The sequence below is a fragment of the Lepisma saccharinum genome, chromosome 7 (genome assembly GCF_977018435.1).
Source record: "Lepisma saccharinum chromosome 7, izLepSacc3.1, whole genome shotgun sequence".
Classification (NCBI taxonomy): Eukaryota; Metazoa; Arthropoda; class Insecta; order Zygentoma; family Lepismatidae; genus Lepisma; species Lepisma saccharinum.
The window spans coordinates 57832618-57859327 of record NC_139235.1 but is presented as its reverse complement, the minus strand read 5'-3'; the positions used below and the strand labels follow the sequence as shown (position 1 = coordinate 57859327).

Sequence of the window (26710 nt, the reverse complement as noted above, 5' to 3'; positions counted from 1 at the left end):
CCTTACACGAGTTTCTGGAGATGAGTCAAGAGATTGAATATTAGAAGAAGGAAAATAAAATGTTTAGAATATATAGCATCCATTGTAAGTAAAAGCGGAAGTAATTAAGCTGAAATGCGTGGAAGAATATTTATAAAGAAAAGAAGCTAGAGTGCCTTCTTGGGATCGCAGTGAAACATCTAAGACAAAATCAAATACTTTCAAAGTCATAATGTACAAATGTACGTACAATAACACATATATGTCAATCTCACTTCCTCGTAGTACACCCTGGACTACATTTTGCAACTAACGAGGCTTTAGCGTCTGGCTTTATGGCCAGTATAATTATGTGTGTTGTCCTGTTTTTTGTCCTTATGTGTGCTGACTGCCCGTTTGCAGCCTCAGCTGTTAACGGAAGTCAGAATATTTTAAGATTTTAGTTATGCAACGTTAGAGTTGTTATTTGTAACGGCAAGGGGCTGAACCCCGTATAATGTGACGGGTGTAAAATCAAATTAAATCAAATCAAATGGTCAAAGGAAGTGAAATTTTGTAGCCTTTCTGGAATAATGAGAGATTTTTTTTAAAAAAAGAAAGTGTTAGTAAAGGAAAAATGAAAGTGCAGCATCGACAATATAATTCAACCACAATTTCTTAAAAAGAGAGAAAGAATACTACGTAAGTATATGACTAAGCCTCAATTTTCCCTGAAATTCCAATGTTGGTATCATAGTCTGTAGCTTCTAACCAATGAAAAAAACTCTCTGCTGCTGTAAACAAATTTACTAAATCTTTTCAACTTCATCATAGATTCGAAATTTTAACAGTTTGCTATATTCAGCAGCCTAGTGGGAAGTGATTATCATAATGCACTCCGAACCAGAAATCCGCGGTTTGATTCCTCGTTGGGCCTATTTCACTGCGTTCCTCCCTTCGTTTACTTCATCATTCATAATGCACCCTCATCATCTCTGTTTAGAGTAGTCGAAATGCGACATAAAATAATCAAAATTTCAAATCGACATTGATAAAGATTTATAGTTCTTCAAATTCTAAGCACATAAATCACCATTAAAATGACTAGGAATTAACATACTATTGTTTCTACAATCGTTATTGTAATTGTCATAGATTTATTTATTACATGTAAAAATACGTGGATCTTACGTTAACCTTCTACAAATAGTATCATCAAATGTTCTTTCAAAATTGCATTATTATTCATCACTAGAGTATATTGGGTTCTCTGGACCCGGACTCATTGCAAAATGTTACAAACTTATTTATAAATATCGATCAAAGCATTCAGGATGCTTTCAAAAGAATATGTGAAATACAGTGATCTTGAAATTCCATAGTTTAGTTGTTTACTCTGAAATCTGATACTAACGAACGAAAAGTATCAAGCAAACTTTGACCAACTGCAGCAACCCTTGGTCAACTTACTTCACAAGGATTTACTCCCGATCCATCGCTTCTCGAAAAGTGAGTGTGGTTTGTCCCGATACATCGTTCCAGATAACGAAAGTGTTGGGGCCAGTGATGGATCCGGACAAACCACGCCCACTTTTCGAGAAGCGATGGAACGGGAAGACACCGTTGTCAACAGTGCCAACTCGATACAGGAATCACACCAGATGAAGCGTTCGCTGCACTTTTGGACACTACGTGTACACTTTCTTTGAGGGGGACAAAAACATCCATGGCAGGGAAACTTGCTGTGGGAGAGAAATCCCCGGCATCCTCCCCGTTAATTCGCACACTACCGGTTTCAGGCCGGTGCAAGGAAATGAAGTTCAATCAAGTAGACGCGTTCACGTTCAGAAGAATCATCAAAAGCCTGTATGCTACTTTAAACGTCCATTTGATTAGTTATCACGCATCACGTGACTATACATCACCCCTCCAGAACGTAGTACAAACGGTGCAGACACCAAATACACTACTTGACACCAAATCATGGAACTAGATGAGTACGTGTTGCACCGTGTAACCAGGGAGTCGTAACGTAACGAAATGGAACGGTATTTTCAATTACGGTTTCCGTTACGTTACAACCAGAAACAGAATAACTTTTTTCGTGAACAGAAACGTTACCTCAGGTATATGAACATTACGTTACAGGTGTGCATAACGGTACCGAACCATAACTGATCTCTAAAGGAGTAGGTCTTCACGTGACACTTTAACGTTACATCCATTGCCGGCAACCAGTAACGTTACAGGGTAAGAAAGAGGTTCGTCACGTATTGACTAGTAACTTTAGTGTGTGTGGAAAGTGATAGTAACGTTACAATTAACCAGTAACTTAATTGAGGTCACTACTGAAAAAAACGTTACACTCCTTTTTTCAAAGCAACAACGTTATTTATAGCTGGTATCATACAGACGTTCCGATGTGCAATACCGTGTCCGATGCCGTGTTCCGGAGAGAATAACATAGGTCTCTCGTATAATTGTGCTCGTTACTTTTGTAACGTTACAGTTCTTTTCCTCCACAAAAGTCTGTTTCGAAAAAGTGATACACATATCCGTTACGAATAGCAAATACCGTTATCGAAGGCGTTTTCGAAGAAGTCTCATAATTGTTTGATTTTGATTTGCTGTATTTGACTTCGCTTTTTTTTTGCCACTTTTGGCTAATTCTCGAAGATGGTGATTGGTGATAACAATATGAAATTGATGAATGCACACTCACAAACATCCACGCCCAGGCCGGGATTCGGACCCGGGACCCGTAGCGTTCTCATAATTGTGATCGGCAGCATAGTAACATTACAATATTTTGACACCTTGAAAGTCATTAAGTTATAATACGTATTTTCGTTTTGGATGTCAGTGAAAACATTAAATTGTAAAACAAAACGTTTCATTCGGCGTGACAGAATTCTGGTTATCGGAATTTACTGACTAACTATGTATTTATCACAAATATATTTCTTTTCTGCATACTTAATCACTTTACGTGAATTTGTTCTAATTTGAATATCTATGCAAGATGAATTTTAACATGTGCGTTCACTTTATACAATAGGAAAACAAACGTTTGTTGAAGGAAAACGTTTCTATCTATCTATCTATCTATCTCTCGCTCTCGGTTTACATGTGTTACATCAATTAAAAAAAAATACATTATGTTTTTCGATGAGAATGATTCGTTCTTAGATTAAAATGCTGAAGGACGAAACATAAAGGACCAACCATGGTCGAGCCAAAAAGTCATCCGTGCCACGCGTTCGTCCACATAAGCGAGAGGCAAGCTTTTTCCTATCGGAAGACGAAAAATAATTGCTTGCTGCGCGACCTTGAGAAGGCGAACCGAACTGATAGCAGCAGCACCACGCAAATCGGAAAATCTGAAACTTTGTACACGTGACCTTCGATCACGAAGCATCCGAGTAGACAACGCCCTGAGGCGATATGAAAGGCACTTTTAGCCAGTGGCGGCCGGCGGGTACTGTCAACGTGATCAAGAAATCGAAGAAAAAAAACCTCCGCAATGCCTTGGCCCCCCTCCTTGAGGTTGCCCCACTGGCCAAGATGTATATCCTTGTTTGGTAACGTGGAAAACAGTGTGTTTAAGTAATAACACACTAATACGATTCATCTTCACTCACTAACCTATCTTTAAACACTACAGGACACTTCACTAAAAACACAATTACAAGAGGAAGGGAAAGCAAATCTTCTCACCTTCTCCTCCCCCATGCACACGTATTCCAACTGGACGTTGAAAATATTCTACATTTGATGTAAAAAGAAATTGTCGAAATGCCAAAGGAATTTTTACTTTTATATTTTTAAAAAGTCTGGATGGCCCTCTAGGCGCATCTATCTATTATCAAAATGTTCATTTAACTTCGGAAAAATACTAGGTTCGTTTCTCCAAATGTTGGCAGAAAAGTAGATAGTACCTTTTTCACGAATTACTTCCCCAACGGGTCGTACAAATCCGTCGTATTTAGCGACTTATCTCTGAAGATGGCAACGGTGTCAACACTGAGAAAGTTCCCTCGCTGTGCTAAACGGGCACGGCTGGTGTCTTATGGGCTAACCCCATTGGCTAACACCACCCCCTGCCACCTTCTTCCCGGCTTATGGTGCAAAGGTTACTCGCTGAGACTTCACCAACCCTCTGCACGCGTTTCAACTTGGTTAGGCCAGCTCTTGGGTGGCGCCGACCGCTGCCTCGCCGAGGATACGAAACAGCTGGCGATGCAGTGAGGAGGTTGGGGCGGTTCATATCTAGTCTGTGGTTGGGGCGGTCGTCACGTCAGCTTGACCGATTGAAAGATTCGAATCTCATTGTCTGTAAACTATCAATGTATTAATTTAACAATACTTGGGCTAGGGGCTAGGTATGCATTTCTTCTGAGGGTAGTGCCATGGCACGGCGGCTCTCCCCCTTGAGCCGCCGCTGCTTTTAGCAAGTAGAAAATACGTATAAAGGATGGAATTTGTGTACGAAACAAATGAAACCGCGTTTGCGCAACTGGTCTGTAGCTAGACAGGGCCTTTGGACTCTGAAGTAGGCAACAATTGTATGGAGAGTGATTCTCAAAACTAAGCGAATAAAAGGACAGTACACGTATTTTACAAGGGCCCTCATCTGCTTACAATTTTGAAAATTACTTTCAGTAATTCGTGCCTTTTTGGACAGGAGATGAATTAAACTTTGTGGTGTAGAAACAGACAGAGCGCCTACCACGTTTGAAAGAAGAGCATAGGCAGACATTAAAGTAATTTTCAAGAATGTAAGAACGACAGTCGACATGGACATTGAGCAACGTGTGACTGAGAAATACAATCGGAACAAAGGACAAGATTCTTCAAGAAACAGTAATTTTATAAAACTTCCTATCATTAACTAAGTTCATCCTTTTATCCTCTTTTGTTTCTTCTACTTTTGTATTGTTCTTGTATCGCTTTTCTGCCACTTGTAGATAATCGCGACTATGAACATTAATGATGATCATATTAAATCTATGAAGGGATGGTTACCAAAGAAAACGCTCATGCCCAGGTGTCTACTCGAACTTGAAATGTTTGGTAGAGAGTTTATGAGTGGATCACTCAACGACTTCGGCTTCGAGGATACTGTTTCAGTTGCAACATGCAGTATAATTACGTTTCTACTACTCTCAATTGACCCAAGCATGTGGTATGTGTCCTTCATTTTACTTAAAAAGCCCCCTTGATACATGAGATACTGCAAATAATTTCAGGCATGCCGTCGAATTCACATTGCCTGGCACTTTTTTTAAACTAAGTAATGAAGTGACGTGTATATTCATATTACGACTAGCTCGAACTAAAAACTCTTGTGGAATACTGTGTATATGTTATCCTTGTTGAAGTGAGGAACTTCATATTTTGCTAAGAAAATATGTATGAAAAAATATGTTTGTAGCTACTAGAAGAATTCAAATTATTATGATGGAATTTCAACTTGCGTATACTCTTCATATAACGTGGTATATAGTTATCGCAGACGAGGTCTTGTTTCGCAGTCAATTTATTTTTAGTTGAGGAACTCGAGAGTAAGTTGCAAATATTTAATGACCCACGTTGTGGTGTGCTGTTCGATTAAGCAGAATTGGAGTGAGAGAAATCATTCAACACGTCAATTTGTAACTGTGAATGCAAGTTTTCTTTGATTTAGCGGGAAATCAATCTGCTATTGTTGTAAGTAATAAATGGAAACATATACATTTTCTGCTCGAGTAGGAATCCACAGGCGTTATCCAATCAATCAGTTTCTGTGTTTGAAACTTCTGTCTAGGAAAGCTACATAAAATTTGCTTTTAATAACAGCAGCTTCAAAATAACCTATCCATTCTTGTCATGCCAAGTAATGTTTGATTTTGATTTGTTATATTTAACTTTGGTTTTCTGCCACTTTTGGCTAATCGCGAAGACGAGGATGGGTGATGAAATTACAAAATTGACGAAAGGACATCACAAAGAAAAATGAAAATGATGCATAGGCTGGGATACGAACTCGGGACCTGTGGCGTCGTATTGCGATGTGCTAACCGCTCCGCCACGGAGGTCTGCAAAGTTGTATTTGACCATTGTACATTGTTAATGAAATAAAAACATTACATATACAGTGGCTCACATTAGTAACCGAAACGTAGCATTTTGTTTCATTTCTTCACAATATTTCACAATTAACAACATGTACATAAATATAATCCATTGTGAAATATTTATACGCATTTATTAAAGCTATATTCCCTGTTACGTTTTTCTTTTTTTGTTTAATTTTGGGTGTTTCAGCACTTAGGCTATTTTGCACCCGCCACGTTATACTGGGTCCAGCCCCTTACCACAACAAATAACATAACTGTAAGGTCGCATAACTGAAATATGAAAATATTCTGACTTAGGTTAAAAGCTGAGGCTGTAAAGGGGCACTCAGCACACATGACAAAAAGCAGGAGAACATACAGAATTATACTGGCCAGTCGCCAGAGACTTGTTAGTCAGCAAAAGGCAGCCCAGGGTGTACTACGTGGAACTGATTTTGACGATTGGGTGTATGTACTGCGTGGAAGGTCACCCCTTACACCCCTGTTACGTTTTCAAATCTGAAATTAGTTATTTATATTTGGGTGTGAAAAAAAAGATCACTTTAATATTCAGACAAATCTTGAAAGCCTTCTGTTACTGTTACATAGTTTTTTACCGGTCAACTACAATGCGGGGAAAGAACAATTCATGCTACTTCCTGACTACATCTGTTATGAGTAACTGCATTGATCCCTGACTGAAGTACGAGAAAAATGGGTAACAAAACAAAAAAACAACATTTGACGAACGACAGCTATTTATATTTGCCGTATCTAACCAAAGGGTGTCGGTACGTGCAAGGAAATTGAAAATGTTAAGTACATGTAAGCGTACCGTGGGTAACGCAATAAAACGTAATGAAAAGCAAAATGAGGTAAATTCCGTATCTCAGAAAATTCAACCAAGATAAATGGGAGAAAGAAATGAAGGAGCTTCGGTATGAAAAATCAAGACCCTTTCCTCACCCCCACCCCCTTCTCAAACCAAGGGCTCTGAAAGCAGCTGTGCAACTTGGAGCAGACATTGGGACTGCTTTACAGACGGGATAAAATGAAATGTACTTCCGTTTTCCTACCAACTCAGAAGCGAGTTGGAAACTCTTCATTGCTCCTGTATAGATAAGAAAGTGGGGGAGGGCAGTAGCAGACAAGGCCACCACGGAAACTTGTTTCCAGCAAGCTTTATGTTGGAGTCTTGGCAGTTTGTGGAAGGATTTTGTGTTCTGCCTTCCCCCCCTCCTCTCTCTCTTTGGATTGAAAAACAGGGTGCGACGATTATGCGATGAAATACGGTAATATATAACGATAAAGCTTTATTTGATTGAAGATGATGATAATAATAATAATAATAATAATAACCCGTGACGCAACGGTCCGTGAGGGCCACGTCCTACCTACCGACTGCCGGCTTCACTTCCACCTGCCGAGGTTGGAATTATGGGGTGACGCGTGGTTAACAAGACAAGTCTTCAGCTAATCTGTGGTCTTCAGTCTTTGCAGGTTTCCATGGCCGCGTCACGCTACTAATTTGTAGCTCCTCAATTTCCTCACGACGGTGGATGGCCACCAACCCCATACACAGGCCGAAATCTCAGAACCAGGGGTTCCGGGTTCGAATCCTGGCCTGGCCATGAATGTTTGATCTTTGCAAATTAGCCAAAAGTGGCACAAAAAGCGAAGTATAATAAAAGAAAATCAATCAATAAATTGTTTATTGTTGGTTGACGTGAATTGTTAATATGCCTAAACTATTAAAATACTCTAATAGCAGGTTTTCTGTTGCAAATTATTATTTGAATTTTGAGGGCATCCATGACGAAGTGCTTTGCATACTGCTCTATGAAACCGGAGACCCTATGATCGATTGATTGATTGATTTGCTTTATTTTAATTCGCTTCTTGTGCCACTTTTGGCTAAACGCGACGATGAGGATGGTCGATGAAATGATGAAATTAATGAAGGGACACTCACAATGAACACCGAATGAACACAATGCCAAAGCCGGTGTTTAAGCAAGCTGTGCTAACCACTCTACCACGGAGGCCGGAATCCTTCTTAATGTATAGGAGAAATCGTTCTTTGACATCGAACTAAGAACAGTTAATATGCGTCACCTCGGAGTTATTATATTTTAAATTTCGAACAATCAATTGAGATTTATTCTTCACCATTATTTTGTCCACATCAAAACTTCCACACAATAAGATCAATTACACTAAGGACAACAGCATTAGAGTCTATGCTTTAAGGAATGATTAAGCACACAACGATGACGGAAAATAATTCACATGATTAAAGTGATGCATTACATCAGTGAAACATAAATTTTCGGTCATGAAGAAAGATTGAAAAACGCAGGGACACAATAATCGATGTGTTTATTTATTTTATTTCGCTTTTCTTCCACTTTTGGGTAATCACAAAGATAAGTATGAAAGGTGTGTTAAGATGAAATTTGTGAAAGGACAACTACAAACGTAAATGGATAGGACACAGTCCAAACCCCACAGACCATTATACTGACCTTATGTCATGACGCCAGATCCTCGTTAGTGTGCAAAATGCACTCCATGGTCACAATGACGTAAGCATTCGTAGAATTGATTTGTATATCATTCTTTCTTTTTTTCAGAAAAACGCGAGCTAAACTATTGCGCGTTCTGTGATATGTTCATTACTTCTCAGGAACACTCGCGGCCTTCAACCAGTTTTATCCTTAAACAAAATTGCGGGTTAGGATGTTAACAGATACTTCAAAGACAATATCCAAAAAATTACTTGTCACATACGCAGAATGTAAAACATTTTTATTTTCTCGTTTCTTCTACATCCTTGGGGAGTAAAGACGGCTGGAGCGTGGTGCTGGTCATATGACCTCCAAAATGTCCGAACTCGAGAATATGCGACACCCTACTGCCACAAACCCTTAAATGTGCCTTCATGGCACGGTTCTATACGCACGACGAACTTTACCTTACCTTTACTACTACTAAGTACTCATGCCCGGAATTTTTGTATTTTTGATCCCTCATTATGTCTCCATTGCTAACCTGTTTCATTTCCAGTCATGACAGCAATTAGTCGATGCAATAAAAATACGTCAAACTTAAAATGAAACAGGTGTCGGCGCGCGCACACACACACACACACACACAAACACAAACTCAAGGAGAGAGAGAAAGGCGGGGTTGGGGTGGGGGAGGAACACAAAATCCTTCCACAAACTGCCAAGACTCCAACAAGACGCTTTGCCGGAAACAAGTTTGCGTGCTGGCCTTGTCTGCTATTGCCCTCCCCCACTTTCTTATCTATACAGGAGCAATGAAGAGTTTCCAACTCGCTTCTGAGTTGGTAGGAAAACGGAAGTACATTTCATTTTATCCCGTCTGTACATCCGAAATGGTAATCTGGCGGTTAAGAAAGCAACGATGAGTATGAGCGACGAAATGGTGAAACTGATGAAGGGACAATCACAAAGAACACTCCTGCACAGGTCGGGATTCGAAACCGGAACCCCTGGCGTCGTAGCGTGCTGTGCCACTCTACCACGTAATATTTTTTATGTACTCATTTTTAGCTACTTCCTTTGTTCCTTATTTTATTAAGTGTATCCGAATATTAATGTTGCTGCTATGTAAAGTCCAACGTTCATAATTTAATATCTGACTAAATTGTATTTTTTCAAAATTGTTCCACTTTGTATCACACATCTACGATACCGAAGATATTTTTTTAAAAAAAATTCTAACGTTCCTTCATTTAAAATGTGTCTGACATGCCTTAAAATGAAAACGTCTTATCTGGCCAAATATTCGAGAGTCTACCTATTTAGCGAAGCGTTTTTCTGTTGTTTGCGACGTGAACAACGTAACGTCTCGAAGGTAGTGAAGTATAAAGACATTTGTAGACATGTGAGCACTTTTGTTATCATATTCACTGATTGTAAATGTCAAATGATGGGGAATTGCAGAATTACGCCTGTTTATTTGATGGAATTCTAAGTGAAAAAGAAGAGAGGAAATGGAGATATTAATACTAACATTTATTGAACGTTTTATCCTGGATGCGAACCCGGCTTCTTAAAGGTAAGTGATCTCACTTTGTATTTGTTGAATATGTATTTAGTGTACACATTTGTGCCTAATAAAGAAGTCCAAGAAAAATGTATTTTTTAGCTAATACGTTTTAGAATTATTATTTTTTTAAGTATTTGTAGGTGTGTTTTACAACAAAAGAGCATTTCGGTATCAAAGCAGAGGGACACAAGAAAGAAAATGCAAGGGCATTAAATGAAAACTCCTTAACTTCATTAGGGGTAACATCTGAAATAAATAAATCAATAAATAAATCTAAGCGTACATATGGTGAGACATGAATCCATAGGGACAAAAGTATATTTTTGGTGAAATGGATTAGAATCACTGCGTGCACCCTAGAAAGTTTGATAAAACACCTCAAGTGTTTTTCTTAAGAGAAGTGTAATACTACCAAATAGGACCTCTGGCAAGAAATCGCTAATAGGCGGTGTGTGCCAAACAAAGAAGACGACGACAACCTATCTCCAGTTCTCAAGGGCATTTAGTGGAATGAGTGATTATAAAGTTTTATTTTGGATTTGTTCAGTAATATGGTGCAGGCGATAATCGTTCAGGTGTGTATATGTATATGATTAATTGAATTAGGTTATTTTACTTACCTTTTTGTCATTTTAGTATATATATATACTAAAGCAAGATATATATATATATATATATATATATATATATCTTGCTTTAACCCACGGAAATAACTATTTCTGCTTCTGCATTTTTCAGCAGTGTACAAATACGCCACAAGCTGCTTCTACATGGAGCCAATCAGATTCGCAGTGTTCGATTTAAGGGAGGGGTAGGAGGTTAGAACTACATTTTACAGCGGAGGTAGATGAAGAAATTGGGATCCTTAAAACTAGCGTGAATGGGAATCTCGGTCTTTTACGATTGGTTACAATGGAAGGAGAAGGTTCTTCGCTATCCAAGGGAAGAAAGAGAAAAAATCCCGTTCGCATGTTTTTCTCCTTTGATGACATACGACGAGAATCTCACTGTCTTATTCCGGGCTGCGGAAAGAAAGTTGCGGTAAGTGCAATCTTCGGGCAGGTTGAAATGTTTCAGTTCTCGCCGTAAATTCCGTTATTTAGGATTTCAGGATGGGACTTATCTTAACTTGTCGAATCTCATAGCCGTCCTAGACCGAAGCCACCTTGATCGTGTTATTACTATTTAAACATCATAAGTGTTTTCTATCTTATAAGTTACATTCTTCCTCTCAATTGTTCTGCCAGTGAGGGTCAACGTAGAGAACGTGGTCTCGAAAAAGGAAACTGAAAACAGCTCGTCTAAATGTCGGAGAGCCTTAGTTTAGAGTGCAATGGGGTTATACGTCGTATAGAGCGACCACAAGGGGAAAAAAAACGCCGAAAAGTGTACGCACAGATTTTCCTTCTTCCATTCAGCTCTGGCCATAAGAAAGCATGCTTTACTGTGCCCCTCTCCTCCACGCGAGAGTACGGTGCACGCGAGCCGCGAGTCTGCTCAGGTTTATATCCTTGTGGTCCCACAGTAGTTTCTGTTCATTTCTGCAGGAATTCAATCTTATCATAAAAAACTAACTAAACTTTTTGCTCTGATTGTCGTGGATTAAAAAAATGTTAGGATGCAGGCGAAAGGAAATGGAAAATAATTAACGTTGGTAAATTACACGTAGGATTGTGCACGAGTGCACTCTTGCTCACACATCACATTCTGCTATGAGCCAGCGTATTTAAAGGTGCTTGAAGACTATGGGCAGATCTTTTCATGTCTGCAGGTTTGCCTTGGGAAAATTCAAATGCCTAGTTTCAATACATTAATTAATTTAACTTTATTTGGGATTCTATGAAATTATTTGCATGGAGGTGCATATAGAAACGTTCATTTCATCATGTTAACGTTTGAAAGCAACTGATATAGTCTGACCGTGGGCAATAGTTGCTTCGGCATTTCAAAACTCGGCTCCATATGCATGTGTGGGGGGTAGAGGAGTATTTTATTTCCTATTTCGGCAATTTTACGTAGCTTTCCTACCTCTTCAGTTATTTACTATGTTGAGGTTGAATAGATATTGGGACAAACTCAATGGTACGTCCATACCTTAGCCAGGGTTTCAAATAGCAGCTTAGCTGATCAGTCACGGAGCAGGCAACGACTTTAGTCTTTACGGTGTTCTTCAAGCAGCAATTTTAGTATGGTGTCTTGATACTAATTTTTTCATGGCCATTATTTTGTTGGCCGTGACGATATAAGTTGTTATTGAACATTGTATCTAAAACTCAAAGTTTGCTGATTTACGTGAATGCTGAACTCTTACTCCAAATTGAAATGAATGCAATACTCCTTGACTACTAAAAAGTGATAGCGATACTTGAAGTGAAGGTCGGCTTCCCCGATGTCGCAGTGGTAGCGTCGTCGCCTTGTATTCCAGGGGTCCCGGGTTCGATACCCGGTGGAGGCACACAGTGGTTCGGATCCAATTTTATAAACTGTAGGTTCAGTTCCGATTAGCCTTACTGTGCATAAAGTCTGACTGTTAAACGTGACTCAGTCTTACAGATAAGAATTAGAAGTGGAAAAATGTCGATTTACTTCAAATACCCTTCAGAGGATTTTTTTTTTAACAAAACTGAAAACCGCATTTTTGTAGTTACGTTCGTCTGATTCCCGTAGGACGATAGGTGAAATACGTTTCCCGAGAAATATTTGAAAGGAGTTGTGTTAAGATGTCAAGCATGTAGCCCACAGCCATGCTGTATGATGAAAGCATAGAGGATAAGCCCCACACTTAATCTAGGTTCACAACAAAGATAGCGACTGAGAGGCCTAGCGTAATGAAAGGCAAGGAAAACTGTTAATCATTGGAAGAGACAATGAGTTTCATGTTTAGATCATTCTATCATATGTATAATTAATGAAATTGCTTATAAAAATAAAAAATGGTACAAAATGCTTCAAAGTAATTGAAAATATCGTCTCCAGGAAAAACCGAGAAAAGGAATACGCCCATTCAAACTGCAAACCTCGATTTGCATACTATATAGAAGGAATTTCCACCACATACTTGAAATTAGTTTGAGAAAATCTAAAATACGAGGAATCCCTATTCTCGTGTTGCTATTTCCTGTCAAATAAGAGGCTGTTGCGGTCTACTTCCGCGCTATACATTGAAGAAACAACGCTTTATACTCCGAAGTAGATACCAATGGTTCATGGACGCCCGCATTTTTTTTCAGGGAAGGGCAAGCAAGGTAGTTTTTTCCAGGGGGGGAAACAAGGTGCATGTCCTACACCATAAGTGTTGTCTTTTAAAAAAAAACATTACTTTAATTTGAAGTTATGTTCATGCAATAATTAACATATATTATTGTAGCTGAAATGACATTATATGTGATATATATATATATATATATATATATATATATATATATATATATATATAATTTTTGGTTGACTTTCATTTTCCAGGGGGGTCGTCCACCCCTTGCCCCTCTTTCGGACGTCCTTGCAAAGGTTCTATTTTTATTTCGCGTCTACCACTGTTAATCGCGATGATAAAGGATGCGATAGATGATGGAAGTGGTATAAAGACAATATCTTCTAGTCCAGGTTCTAATCAGACTTTAGACTTCGCATTGTATTACGCTAATTAATTTGCCACGGGATCGGCTACTTTGTGTTTGTCTGCTCATCAAATGATTAATTAGTTATTCAAACTCTATAGGTAGCAAAGCGATATAAAATAACGAAACGGAAAAAATCCACTTGACGTCTTGTAGTACTATCATCAACCTACAATTTCATGCTCACAAATCCACACAGGAAACTTCTTGTGGCATTAGTTTTGCGGAATGGCCTTGGGAAATAAAGATCGCCCATTTCCTTGTTCAGCTCTAGACAATTCAGGTGCCTTATCGAAGCTGCTCTTGAGCACGCAGGGTTTCTAACCTACTTCGCCGTAATTCAGTTGTTGTATCTTGATCAATATGCTGCATTGAACATTCCACTCAGAAATCCCATCCTATTCAACAGGGCGAGCTCACTACCATCCACTATGTGTAGGGTATTCTATAGTATTTTAATCAGGCGTAAAAAGTGCTGGGATTCCAATTTGTGACTAATCTCCATACATTAAGCATATTGTTATATAATGACAGTTAGTGGTCTCCATATATTTACGTATATGGGTATATTGTACGAATACACAAACTCGCACATAGATTTTACTTTGATATTAATTCTTTCAGTATGAATAAAACTATTTTCTTTATAGGGAGATCATAGTGGTAACCTAGAGAAACATATCAAGCGGAGGCATCAAGATAAGCTGTCATTTCTGCAGAAGAAGAAAATGAGAAATGCTATCTCTAGTAATCCGAAAGCCAATATTCTCCTAAATGTAAAGATGACCGCAGACATCCTCAGGCAGTCTTGCATCCGACTCATCTCGGAGCACGGACGTCCTTTTTCACTGATGAATGACCAAGCATTTCAAGATATAGTGAATCCTCTTTTGGAAGCGATGCCAGCTTCTGACAGGTGCGTATTTTCATCAATGTCGTCAGATTGTCCTTAGTATGTTCACATTGTATACGAATGAAATTATTTTCATTGTTAGTAACGGACAGTCTTAATCAGTGTTCGGAAAGTTACTAGAGTCAGTTGCTTGGTTCAAAAAGTAGGTTCGGTGCAGCTACTCAATTTAAGAATAACTTACTTTTGCAGTTACTTTCTGTTGGATATTTTATTGCGAAAAATTGAACACACCCAATGATCATTAATTACAAGAAAATAAATATTTAAGAAATTTTATTTTGGATTTTATGTCTGTGGTATGTCATCGCATTGTAATATTATGACAACAATCAAGATTAAACCAAACACTGAAGTTTTAATGAGCAACTAGAAATGACGAATTGCAACAAAGCGTGGATGTCCTAAATTCAAAATGGAACGAAGCCCAGCTTTCTTGCCTTAGTAGGAGATTCCGAAAAAAAAAAGGAAACAAAAGCGTCCAGAAAAGAAATAGTTGGAAGCTAAACTACCCCTCTAAGAGAAAGGCCCTTAAATCAATTTGACGTATACAAACAAGACTAATTATTCAAATGCCAACAACTCTAAGCTGATTTTTCAAAGGATGACGCTTGGTCCGCGCATAGTCCATCGCAGCTATTTCTGGCTTTCAAGACAGAACCCACTCCTTAACTAGCTCAACTACTGTCCTCGCGTAGCTGGGCAGGACTGAAATTTTGGAGGGCTCCCACCAGGAATTTAACCCTGGACCGCTAGCGCCAAATGTTAAATCACTAATAATTTGGCTACGCGGGAGCCCATAGTTGAAACAGTGTTGCGAAATTTAACTTTTTCCCCCAACGCTACAAATTTTAAAGTTAAAAATTTGTCTTAAAGAATAGTAAAAGTAACGTCATAAAGTTACATCTATTGCAAAAATGAAACTCTGCTACGGTTACAGCTACCTTCTTTAGTTAGAATTCCTTAGAAATTCATTTCAGGTTACTTCAAATACATTGATTTTATTGATCCAGCCTCATGTAATGAAGGTAGAGGGTTCTGTATATCCTTACAATGTTTAGAAGGAATGCAATTACGTTAAGTTAGTTTTACAAATAACTGTAAAACTAGTTACTCACTGACATAATCATGAGTAATTTCAACTGCAACAGTTACTCTTTGAATAAGTAAACTAAGTATAACTGTCTGGAAAAGTAATTTTCTGAAGACTGATATGTATGAGACACATTTTTTCATCAAATGATATTTAACACACTTTTGTACACTCAAACAAAACTAATTAATATAAAGTTTTCAAATATTATGTCAAATTTTCCTCAATTTTACAAAGTTGTTACATATACAGTGCGTTCGTTTTAAACTCTTATAACACAGGTTAGGTCGGAATATGTAATATAAATACTGTATAATTGTCTGCATGCTAGACGTTACGGGACGAAAGTGCCGGCATCTGTCCCATATCACGTGCTAACTCTGCGCAGAGACAAAACAAACTCACTGTACTCCATATGCCTAGAGACAGGTTATGCTAACATTCTGTAGCTTTCCAGTGCTGGATGGAACTGAGCATGCAGTACAACTTATTTAGATATCCCCTATATACTATTGTTAATATATTTTAGAAAATAAAAAAAATATAGGTGTCACATATATCCTTTTCACAGCCTTAGGTATATCTGAATGAAGCAAAAAGACCTATTGCCAAAGCCCAGTGCTGTGACCAGGGAGGGTGGTGTTATAACTTCCTCATTAGTTCAAACTTTACTAAAGAGTGTTGATTGCATCAAATAACACTGTTTATTGCATGCAAGCTGCGTTAGTTTCTAGACACACTGATAGAGGTTAACCTATTATGGTTTTAAATAACAATCTTTTTCACTTTCACCAAAAAAGTGTTCTGCTTTCTCATATTTGTAGCATTTGCCTAGTTGATGAAAGCTTGATAATATAATTAATTCATACTATTTGAAAAATATTTTTAAGAATTTTAATTCTATTTTGGGTTTGAAACAAATGTCTTGAAAATTTCAAAAATCAAGAAACAACTTATCAATTAAGGATGAAAGCAAATTTTATTCTCTGCAGGTTTATCGTGAACAAGGAAGGTGTACGGAACATGCTATTCAGTCAGGCCCAGCAGATCAGAGAAACAATACGCGGCGAAATGGAGGGAAAATTGATACATCTAAAAGTTGATTCTACTTCGAAAAATGGACGATCATTCTTTGGTGTCAACGTTCAGTTTGTTGTAAATGGGGCTCTCCAATTGCGTACTTTGTCAGTTCAAGAGTTATTTGTGTCTCAAACAGGTAGCAATTTGCGTTACGAATTGTTGAACATTCTGGATAAGTATAATGTGCCCGTGGAGAATATATATAGTTTAACTACAGACACTGGAGCAAACATGATTAAAGCCGGGAAACTTATTGGGGAAGATCAAGAAACACAGATGTCTAATATTTCTCAAGACACTTACGAAGATGAAGATATTGAAATGGAATTGACGAGTAAAGATTATCGTCTCCAATCCGTTCGTTGCGCGTCGCATACTCTTCATTTAGTCGTAAATGATGCTCTCAATTCCATTCCTGAAGTTAAGGATATTATTGTGACATGTCAAGCAGCATGCCGTGTCTTACGATCGCCTACAGCACGGCGTCAATTGAATGCAGAATCACTGCCGGTACCATCCCTTGATGTCCCGACAAGATGGAACAGCACAAATGATATGCTCCAGTCACTTTTTACACTTAAAAAGTTCATAGGGGATTACTATCAAGAGCAAGTTAAAATAAAGCAAGAAGACTGGATATACATTGAGGCTATTTTGACGTCACTGGAACCAGCCAAAGTAGCCACAAAGAGGCTGCAAGAAGAACAGATTCTACTTGGCGACTTCTACGGGATATGGCTGGAGTGTCGCCTTAAAACATCAACAATCAACACAGACCTTGCACGCCACATAGTAGAGGGCATGGACAAACGAGAAAAACAAGCATTATATGTCAATAACGAAGAGAGACTTCCATCATTATTTGAGTATCCAGGATTTCTTGCTTCTATTTACATGGATCCCAGGTACTTTTCTGTTTTAAGTGAAGAAAACATCCATGTGGCGAAGGTGTATCTCCAGAAGTTGTGGTTAAGACTTGAACACATGAAATCCTTATCAGTGTGTGGAGAGGTAAAGAAACAAGAAGATTCCAGCACTGAAGATGATGACAGTGACCATGTCACAAACTACTTAAAGAAACAAGATTTATTGCGGCGGAATACCATATCTGCACCAAAGTTTAATATTGCGTCATTATTGGACACTTACTTTGTTTCAACTCGAAGACTGAAAAGGACTGAAAATGTTCTAAATTTCTGGGAAATTAGAAAATCAAGTTGTCCCGAATTGTACATTTTGGCTTGGTATTGTTCTCTCTACTCCTGCAACACAAGTTAGTGTCGAGAGACTCTTTTCATCTCTGAAATTCATACTAAACCCACTCAGGTGTAATATGGCAACCGAAATTATTGATGACATACTTGTTATTAGAAATAATTATATTTTCATGAAAAAAAATCTAACTAAATCTTCATTAAAAAGCAATCTCAGAAATAGCAGCACAGAATTGACTACAAACATTGTAGCAAACTTTGTGGAATCCAATGATACACCACAGAAAGATCTTGTACAACATGTTGAAAATGTGGGGAATATTACTGTCTAGATTAATAATGTATATAATTACTTGATTTTTTTTGTGATCTTATAGTTCATTATACATAAGTAGCTGTAACCAAAGAAAATCTTTTCAGAGGTTCCATAAGAAGTAATTTAATTAAAAGAACAATTTTGCTCGTACTTGTTTAATGTTTCCTAGTAATTAATAAATTTAGTTTTGAGTAGCTGTCTTACCTGTTCACAAAATTGCACAGATATACTGATGTTATACAAGAGTATGAAATATATTTTTATTCATGTCAAATTTGTGGAATTCTGTTTAGTTTTAAATTGACACCTGAAGGAAATGACAGTGTATTTGCTTTGTTTTGAAAGATACAAAATTTCTCTAGTTTTTTAAGTAATAAGGTCTTTTTTTTTCCTTGTTTTAGAATTTACCTTGGAATGATTAAGAGAATAATAAAGATATTCAACAAAATTTTAAAAACTGTTTCAATATATACTTTTCAGAACCTCCGTTCTATTCTTATGCTTATACAGTACGAATGCATACTTTAAATATATGTATATTTACATTTTTTTAAAAAAAATTGAGCTTCGATGTTGTAGGGAGTTGAATATATGGCAAATATTGTTATTCCTTGGTTGGTGAACAAATCCTAATTTTTTTTTATTGTATTAATTCCCATGATATCTGTTTCTTTGTGAGAGATTAGTGTAAATTTTTAGATTTTTTATGATAAATTTGACAGCCATTTTAGAATGTACCTCAAAATGTAACATTTAGAGCACATTACTCAGGAACACCACTCAATAACAGACGTTACTGTTAGCCTCCTAATATGTAACCTAAAATCAATTCTTGTTTTTCAAACACGCTACTTCCTAAGGTTAAGTTTAGTTCTCTTGTTATAAAATTCTCTTAATAAAATATCAAAAAATGCCAACATCATTGTCATTATCTTGTCTAAGTAATTATTGCATGGCATCTGATAAATTATCGAAAGACGCACGCAAATGCAAATTAATGTACATTAATTACCTTGATGGACGCACGTGTCTGCCTGTGTGTGTATCCAAATCAGCATGTTACTTTCTAATGTTCTGGACAATGAGTTTTTGAAGAATGGAAACCGAATAGTCAATCACTCTACTACCAAATCATCCCGTGTAACAGCATGGAATGTAAATGGAGATGACAAATAGCATCCACATATCTTTTGAACTTGACTCATTTTGTTAGAATCAGTCGTTCCACATGTCTTATCGATACCTCAAAAATACTGAACCCACAATTGTAATATTAAAATGGGCTCCAATAACTATCAAAGTTTAATTTTTGCATGGCTGAGTTGGGGTCATGTAAATTCTTGTCCTCGCTAAAGTACAGTATGCGTACGTTGCACAAGACTATATAAAAACAAAGTAAATTTGTTACACACACATAAGTGCGCGCCCGCAATTGCATAGCTGAAAGTCTACTGAACACACACACACATCAACTTTCGAGCACTAACGATGACCATTGCCATAAGCACAATCTCTGGCGTGTGTCCAAACATGCACTTCTATGTTCACTATCTAGTAGTAGCAATTTATGGTAGAAATCAATGGTCATGTTACAACGTCTGCCCACACCTGGGAGTTAGGAATGGAAGACATCGCCATTATGTTATTAAGTGTCCTGTTCAAAATGTCCTTACTTTTATTTTTAAGAAATTTGCCAGAGAACGAAGCGCGATAGTTTTCAATTACATAGAAAATGATGCACCCCCTCAGAGGAGTAACCACAAATTCTTGTCTGCGGGGGGAGTACTTGGATAAACTATTAATAATAGTAGTAATAATGGCACTATTATTATACGTACACAATTTATATAGCCTATATTAATACATTACATAATGAATTCATTCGCCCCACAACAAACAACAAAAAATATGCCTCTGAAATGTGTGCGCTTCTTCTCCCCCAAACAATTGTTCATACATTTAAGACTCAACTGTTTGTAATAGTCTGACGTACTTACTTCTTGTTACTTCTCCCTCTGGTAATTTACAATGCATTACAGAAAATAAATTGCTAGCGAAGCGATCAAGAAAACTTTTAGATCCAAATTTTTGCAAACTGAAAACAATATTGATTTAATATGGCGCAAAAAAATCATGGAGGCCCATGACATTCTCTTTTACATTTTTTTTTCTATTTACATCGTTCGGCGTCCAGGGCTGACTGCCGCCGTCCCCTATACATCGACCACAAGGAAAAAAACCTTGGGACGAAAAGTCCCCGCGCAGCTTTCCCTTCTTCCCTCCACCTCGGGCCATAAGGAAGCATGGTCCACTCTCCCCCTCCCCTACAAGCGGGAGTATGGTGTACAGGAGTCGTGGGTCTGCGCAGGTTGTTTTGCTCATGGTTCCACTATAGCTAAGGGTTTGAAATTGACAAGACTGTAAGAAAAGCAGATATTGCGAGCGAAACGAGCTAGACAATTTTATATAACTTTATTTACATTTGTATAAAGATATAAATCGAAAGGGGGCAATTGCCCTTCTGTGCCTCCTTGCAGATGCTCTTGACCGTCTGGAAGAAATAATGCACGAAAGACGTGAAAACTAAATCCGTCTTTAGTATCGTTTTGTCCTGCAACTCTTAGATTCTGCAACCTTTCTTTCCATAGTTCAATGTTTGCAACCTTACCCCTTAGAATTGATTTCCGTCCAAGGTTGAGGCCCAATCTCCCCCCCCCCCCCTGTGGTTGCGCCACTGCACCTTCTTTAGCCGTAGTTGTTTTGTGAACTTTCATTGGCTTAAAAATACTTCATTTTCTTCAAGAGCATAATATAGTTTAATAACCGGCGATAAAATTCCTCTCCCCTAACTTTCTGGATTAAAGTATAATAATATAGGGGCATGGAAATCTGAAAGGGGGGTGCGGATGGCCACCTCTCTCCTTTAGAAAACGAATGTCAGCTAAAAGTATATATTTCACACGTATAATTTGATTCCAGTCATAGTAATTTACATTAATTATTATAATGGGTATGCAGGAATGCGATAATTTCGAATTCAAGTGGTGTTTCTTGAGGGGGCAACACTATTATCGGGGTAATATGCCCCATGGAAAAATACCTCGCTTCTCCCTCCGTCGAAAATATCTGCAGACGTCCATGATTAGGGCGGGGCATTAACCCCCCCTTTGGACTTCGTGCGCACGCCTATGGCTACTCATTTCTACACTACATGGAAGGTTTATTCAATTTCGAGCCAAAAGTGTAATTTTCAAATCAGGGTTTTTAAACGTCCACGAACCCATCAACTAATGGGTTCTATTGGGTTCCGCAACAATACCGGAACCTGTTCTATCACAGTGTAAATTCGGTCCAAGTTGCGTATTGTTTCATTTCAAATATGGAACTTAGACCGTCTTTAAATTGATCCGGAACGAAGGACCCTGTGCCGTATTTCAATTGATCCAGAAAAAAGGTTCCTGGAACTTATTTAAATACCTTAAACATAAAAAGGCTCTTTACGGTCCAGATCCATTTATGCTTGCTAATATTCCCTGCTGAACCTGAATTGAATTGATTTAAAATTCCTGCTCAGTCGGTAACGCGTCTGACTACCATGCTCAAGGTCCCGGGTTCGATCTCCGGCCGGTTCAAATCCGGGAACTTTTCTAACGGTGGAAGCGGCCCCGGCGCCTACCCAGCGTCGAATAACATGGGTACCTGGGGGAAACCCTGGGGGGTAAAGGCGGTCAGGGGCGTGATGCTGATCACATCACCCCCACTCACGACCGGATCAAGAAAGTGTGGGGCGTTACTCCCACACCCCCTATACGCCTTCATGGCGTGGTGCTATGCACAGGGGAACACTTTACCTTTTTTACCTTTGATCCTTTAACAACCCTGGTGGAAATTCATTAATTTACAAACAACCATATTTTTAACGAAACATTAATCCCACACAATATACTGAGTTATTTTTCGCAATGTTCCAATGAATGGCAAGAGATTTGGGCTATTCCTTTTTCTTCCTTGATGTTTAATAGATTATATTTGTCACGCACCTATAACGTTACTAGCAAACATTTGTGAATTGTTCTTTCCTTGTAACGTTAACATCTACCATACTGAATTTATTTACGTTCCTTATGCAGATGGTATGTACCCAACTGCATTTTGTTCCGTTCCGCTACAGTGGTTTACATTTTGTTACATTCCTATGTAACGTTAATTAACCATATTGCCTTTCACTTCGTTCCGTTACGGAGGATTGCATTCATTACGTTCCTATGTACCGTTATTTACTACCATGTTGCATTTCGTTACGTTTTTTTGTAACGCTAGTATATACCACAATGCATTTCGTTACTACGTTCCTTGTATCCTTGTAACGGTAGTATATACCATATTGCATATTACGTTATGTTCCAATGTGCTCATTTCGTTCCGTTCCTTTATAACGTTAATATCTACCATAATACATTTTGTTACGTTCTCTGTAACGTCAGTCTGTAACATATTGCATTTCGTTACGTTACATGGGTACCAGCAGCTGAACCATACTCTTCCTCCTACAAAATGGAACGTAACGTGTAACGCAAATTGGGTACGTTACGACTCCCTGCGTGTAACCAACTAGACTCGCGAGTGAAGGGAGATTCAAGAACTGCATCAAACTAGACAGGGAGTGTTTCAAAGACACACTGGCTTGTGCATTAACAGCACCCCTTTAATTAGTGAGAATCCACAACCATGTATACTCACAGAAGTCAGGGTCTATGACATAAGGTATAATTCCAGCCGGCCACCTTTCGGAAGTATCCACAACTCCATTTCTCTCCTCCTCATCCAGAAGGATGTCTCCCTGGTAATGTCCTCCCAGTTCCCATAAGTTCTGTTTGTCTGTAGGCTTCCACTCTGCGACTCGCTGAGCTGTGAAATGAAGACACAAATTGTGGTTGAAATACCCAACCATACACAGTGTGTCCGGGTTAAAGTATCCAAAAATAAACAACAAATCTGAAGCTCGATTGAAAAGAAATTTCTCCACCATTTACTTTGAAACACTTTCTAGCTCACTGGTGCAGGTGCCTGGCAAGTGTCCCCGATTTGGTTGGAAGACGAGGCTCAAATGCATACCCACCTGGATCTTACTATTTAATTCCATCGCACATTGTTTACATAGGGGTTCATTAGAAACGGTGTGTACCAGATAAAAGTTTGATATTTACAATAGTTTACAGCAGTTTGTATATTGCTCGATCGTCACGACAAATTTATGGCGTGTTGCCAAGGAACCTTTTTGAGTGCCGAAACATACATTTCCGATGTGAACTAATCCTCCATAAAGTTTAGAATAAAATTCCTGTTATTTAATGACTTCCCTTTACATTTTTCAATTTCCTTACCTGATATTAAAGTGATAAATTTTAGGTATTTTTATGTTTTATGTAGTCCAATAATTATGAAATAGACTAATATGAAGACTTCAACATCAACAACTCGGCATATAGTTGTGGTTTTAACATGGAAGTCAACAAATTTAGAAAAATTCACGCACATTACAATACAAAAAAAATAATTTCCATAGGAACCCATCGCCGTCCCATTATGAAATTTTGCACACAAATAGTCAATTGATGTCTTCAAGCATATGCTCTTTTGAAGAAAATTAACAATGCTATTTTTGCGATTTAAAAAAACAACATTTTTTAGAGTTTCTTAATAATACAATATTTAAATTCCACAGTTATGTTGCATTCAAATGAAACCTCATTAAATGTAGAAGAGAATAACACCAATTTGAGCTCTCTAGATCAAATAGTTTTTGATCTACAGCTGTTTAAAGATTTCAAAATGTCGTCAAATTCTGGGATTTTTGCTTTTCTGAAATTCAATAACTCAAAAACTAAGAGCCGAAGAAATCTGAAATTGGCATTTTTTGTCAACTTTACTGTTGCTACCACTGCACCAAAAATTATCTATTTCTGATGTCAAGGTTCAGACCCCGGTTGATTTGACATGGAATGATCCGTATAAAATCGGTTTCGTCATGTGAATTAACAATGATATTGGATTTTGTAAACAGATGCAAAGAGCTTCAAAACAATACCAATATTCTATTTGTAGGACTACCCAATACAAGAAAAAGTTGTTTCACGAAATTGATAAGAACGGTTTTTTGACCAATTTAAAGAATCTGAAAATTAAGAATTGTGTTGTAAACCTTTATCCCTGCACTGTATTTAAATTTCATTACGATCGGAAAATCCGTGTTTTATTTGTAGAATTTCAAAGAGACTGATCGTTTACAAAACTAAAAATCCGGCACATTTTTCTTCTCACACCGAGAAGAATTGAATAAGCTAAATTTTGATGTAACTTGTTTTGATTTAGGTCTACTAGTTAATTTTTAATTGGAGTCTAAACTCCAGTATCCATGATTTTTAAACCGATAGTAGTTACCTACTCTTTTAGTGAGTAAATGTGATTCATGTATTCCTTATGAGATAACAAATAATGAAATTAATTATAACTTTTAAGTTAATTTTCACCAGTAATGAACAAAATTTGGTTTGCTAGATAAATAGATTGAAGTGGAATTTTCGTACAGCCATTTGTTACTAGAAAATCTCTTGGGTTACGTAAACTTTTCAAGTGTACGTAAATTATGATGATGCAAGAGTTATCATGTTTCTACTATTTCATATTTACATGAAATTAGTGTAAATTGTCTAAAATTGCCAGTAAAGGAAGAACAACCTGCTTGTGATTGATACATGCAACCTAGATAACCTAGAAGAAGTTAATTGTAAAAGTGACTTGGAGTTACCTTTTTAAAGTAGCGGTAACTGTGATTTACGTTTCAAAATGAGTAGGTTAACTACAACTGAGTTACTATTTAACTAAAGTAAACAGTTATCACAAACAATTTCACAGACACCTTCAAGTGGAAGGCATTTCATTGGTGGAGTGCGTTAACTATCCTCGAGGAACTAGTCGTTTGTAATCACACAACTTTTAATTAACTACTGCATGTATCAATTTTTCACATTTACTTTCACTGTCCGTGAAGATAATAGTTCACTGCTTCCGATACATTACCGACAGCAGTCCAATTGACGTCTTTGCTGTAGTACCCCTTGTGTCGAGGATCAGGCAGAGTCGAAATCTTGGCACCAGCGGCCAATGAAAAAAGGGCAGCAACAAATAAAATCAACTTTGAGTCCATCTCTCCAATTTACATGTGACGCAGTAACTCCAACTATGTGTTTAACATTGAACTTCTGAAATCACATATATATATGAGTGAAATCACGTTGGAATTTTGCAAGATCACGCAGATAGGCTTATCACCATTTTTGCATTGGTGTGAGCTACGTGAAGTGGTCAGGTTATATCACGATGGTACTTAAAAGTTCTGATGAGGTATGTTACGATTGAGCAACGTATAGTAAATTCTTAGCACTGTCTTGTAAATTAGAAGAACTACAAGGAAAGTACGGTTAGATATTATGTAGAAGGAAGGATTAGGTGACGAGTTTAATGTTTCCTGCACATGACAGATAACAAATTAAAACAAACAATTATTTCTGAGTGTAGATGCCTTTTATGGGTTCATAGTAAGTCGGAAGTGAAAACATTAAAACAATTGTACACTGACGTGTCGGAAACAGTTTTCACAAGGAAAACACGGTTTGACTCTAGAAATTTTCCAAGAACTACCATTAATCAACTAAATTTCATAGAGGGAGATTTTCATTCTAAAAATTTATTTCAATTTTCAAGATAGTAACTACCTAGAAAGGTAAGTCAATATAATTTTCGGGTTTTCCATTCTTTTTGAAATGGGCTATATTGTTTGTAAGTTCTTTTCAAGAAGTCAAATGGCCAGATCACGATAATCAAAATACACTGAATATTGTGAAATCAAATAATTGTAGTTTATCATAAGGGACACAAAACTCTACATTTTCACCTTTACAAGGGGACAACCCATGTTTACATTGATATCTGAATGCATATCATATATGGATATACCTTCTCTTCTCTCTGAATATCTATATCTGGACACACTCTAAGTTTCTTGAAACGTAAGGTAGGGACATGTTTCCATTAACTTCGAATTGCGTTTCCACTAAATATATGGTTGAAATCATTTAATTTCTAGAAAATATATCATTGATGGTATAACAGTGGCGATGGTTTGATACTCGGTGGAGGCACATAGTGGTTCGGATCCCACTTTAAACTTTTTACTGTGCAATAAATGGACTTAAAACACGAACAAAATCGATGAATCAATCGATGATATAACCTACATGGCATAACAGATATTTAGCGAAGGTATTGTTCAAATAAAAATTATTTA

The 26710-nt window shown here is 37.6% G+C and overlaps 1 protein-coding gene across 1 annotated transcript in view; it reads right to left on the bottom strand.

Annotated features, from left to right (window-relative positions):
* LOC145990233 (zinc metalloproteinase nas-14-like) overlaps nt 1–25610 on the bottom strand; it is a 63825-nt gene extending 38215 nt beyond the window's left edge. Inside the window, exons 1-2 of the mRNA XM_083125907.1 lie at nt 25444–25610; nt 23104–23271 (exon numbers count right to left, since the gene is read on the bottom strand). Coding sequence (XP_082982033.1) covers nt 23104–23271; nt 25444–25570 — 295 coding nt within the window. The 5' untranslated portion in view covers nt 25571–25610. The remainder of the gene's footprint in view (nt 1–23103; nt 23272–25443) is intronic.
* Between the last annotated feature and the right edge of the window lie 1100 nt (nt 25611–26710).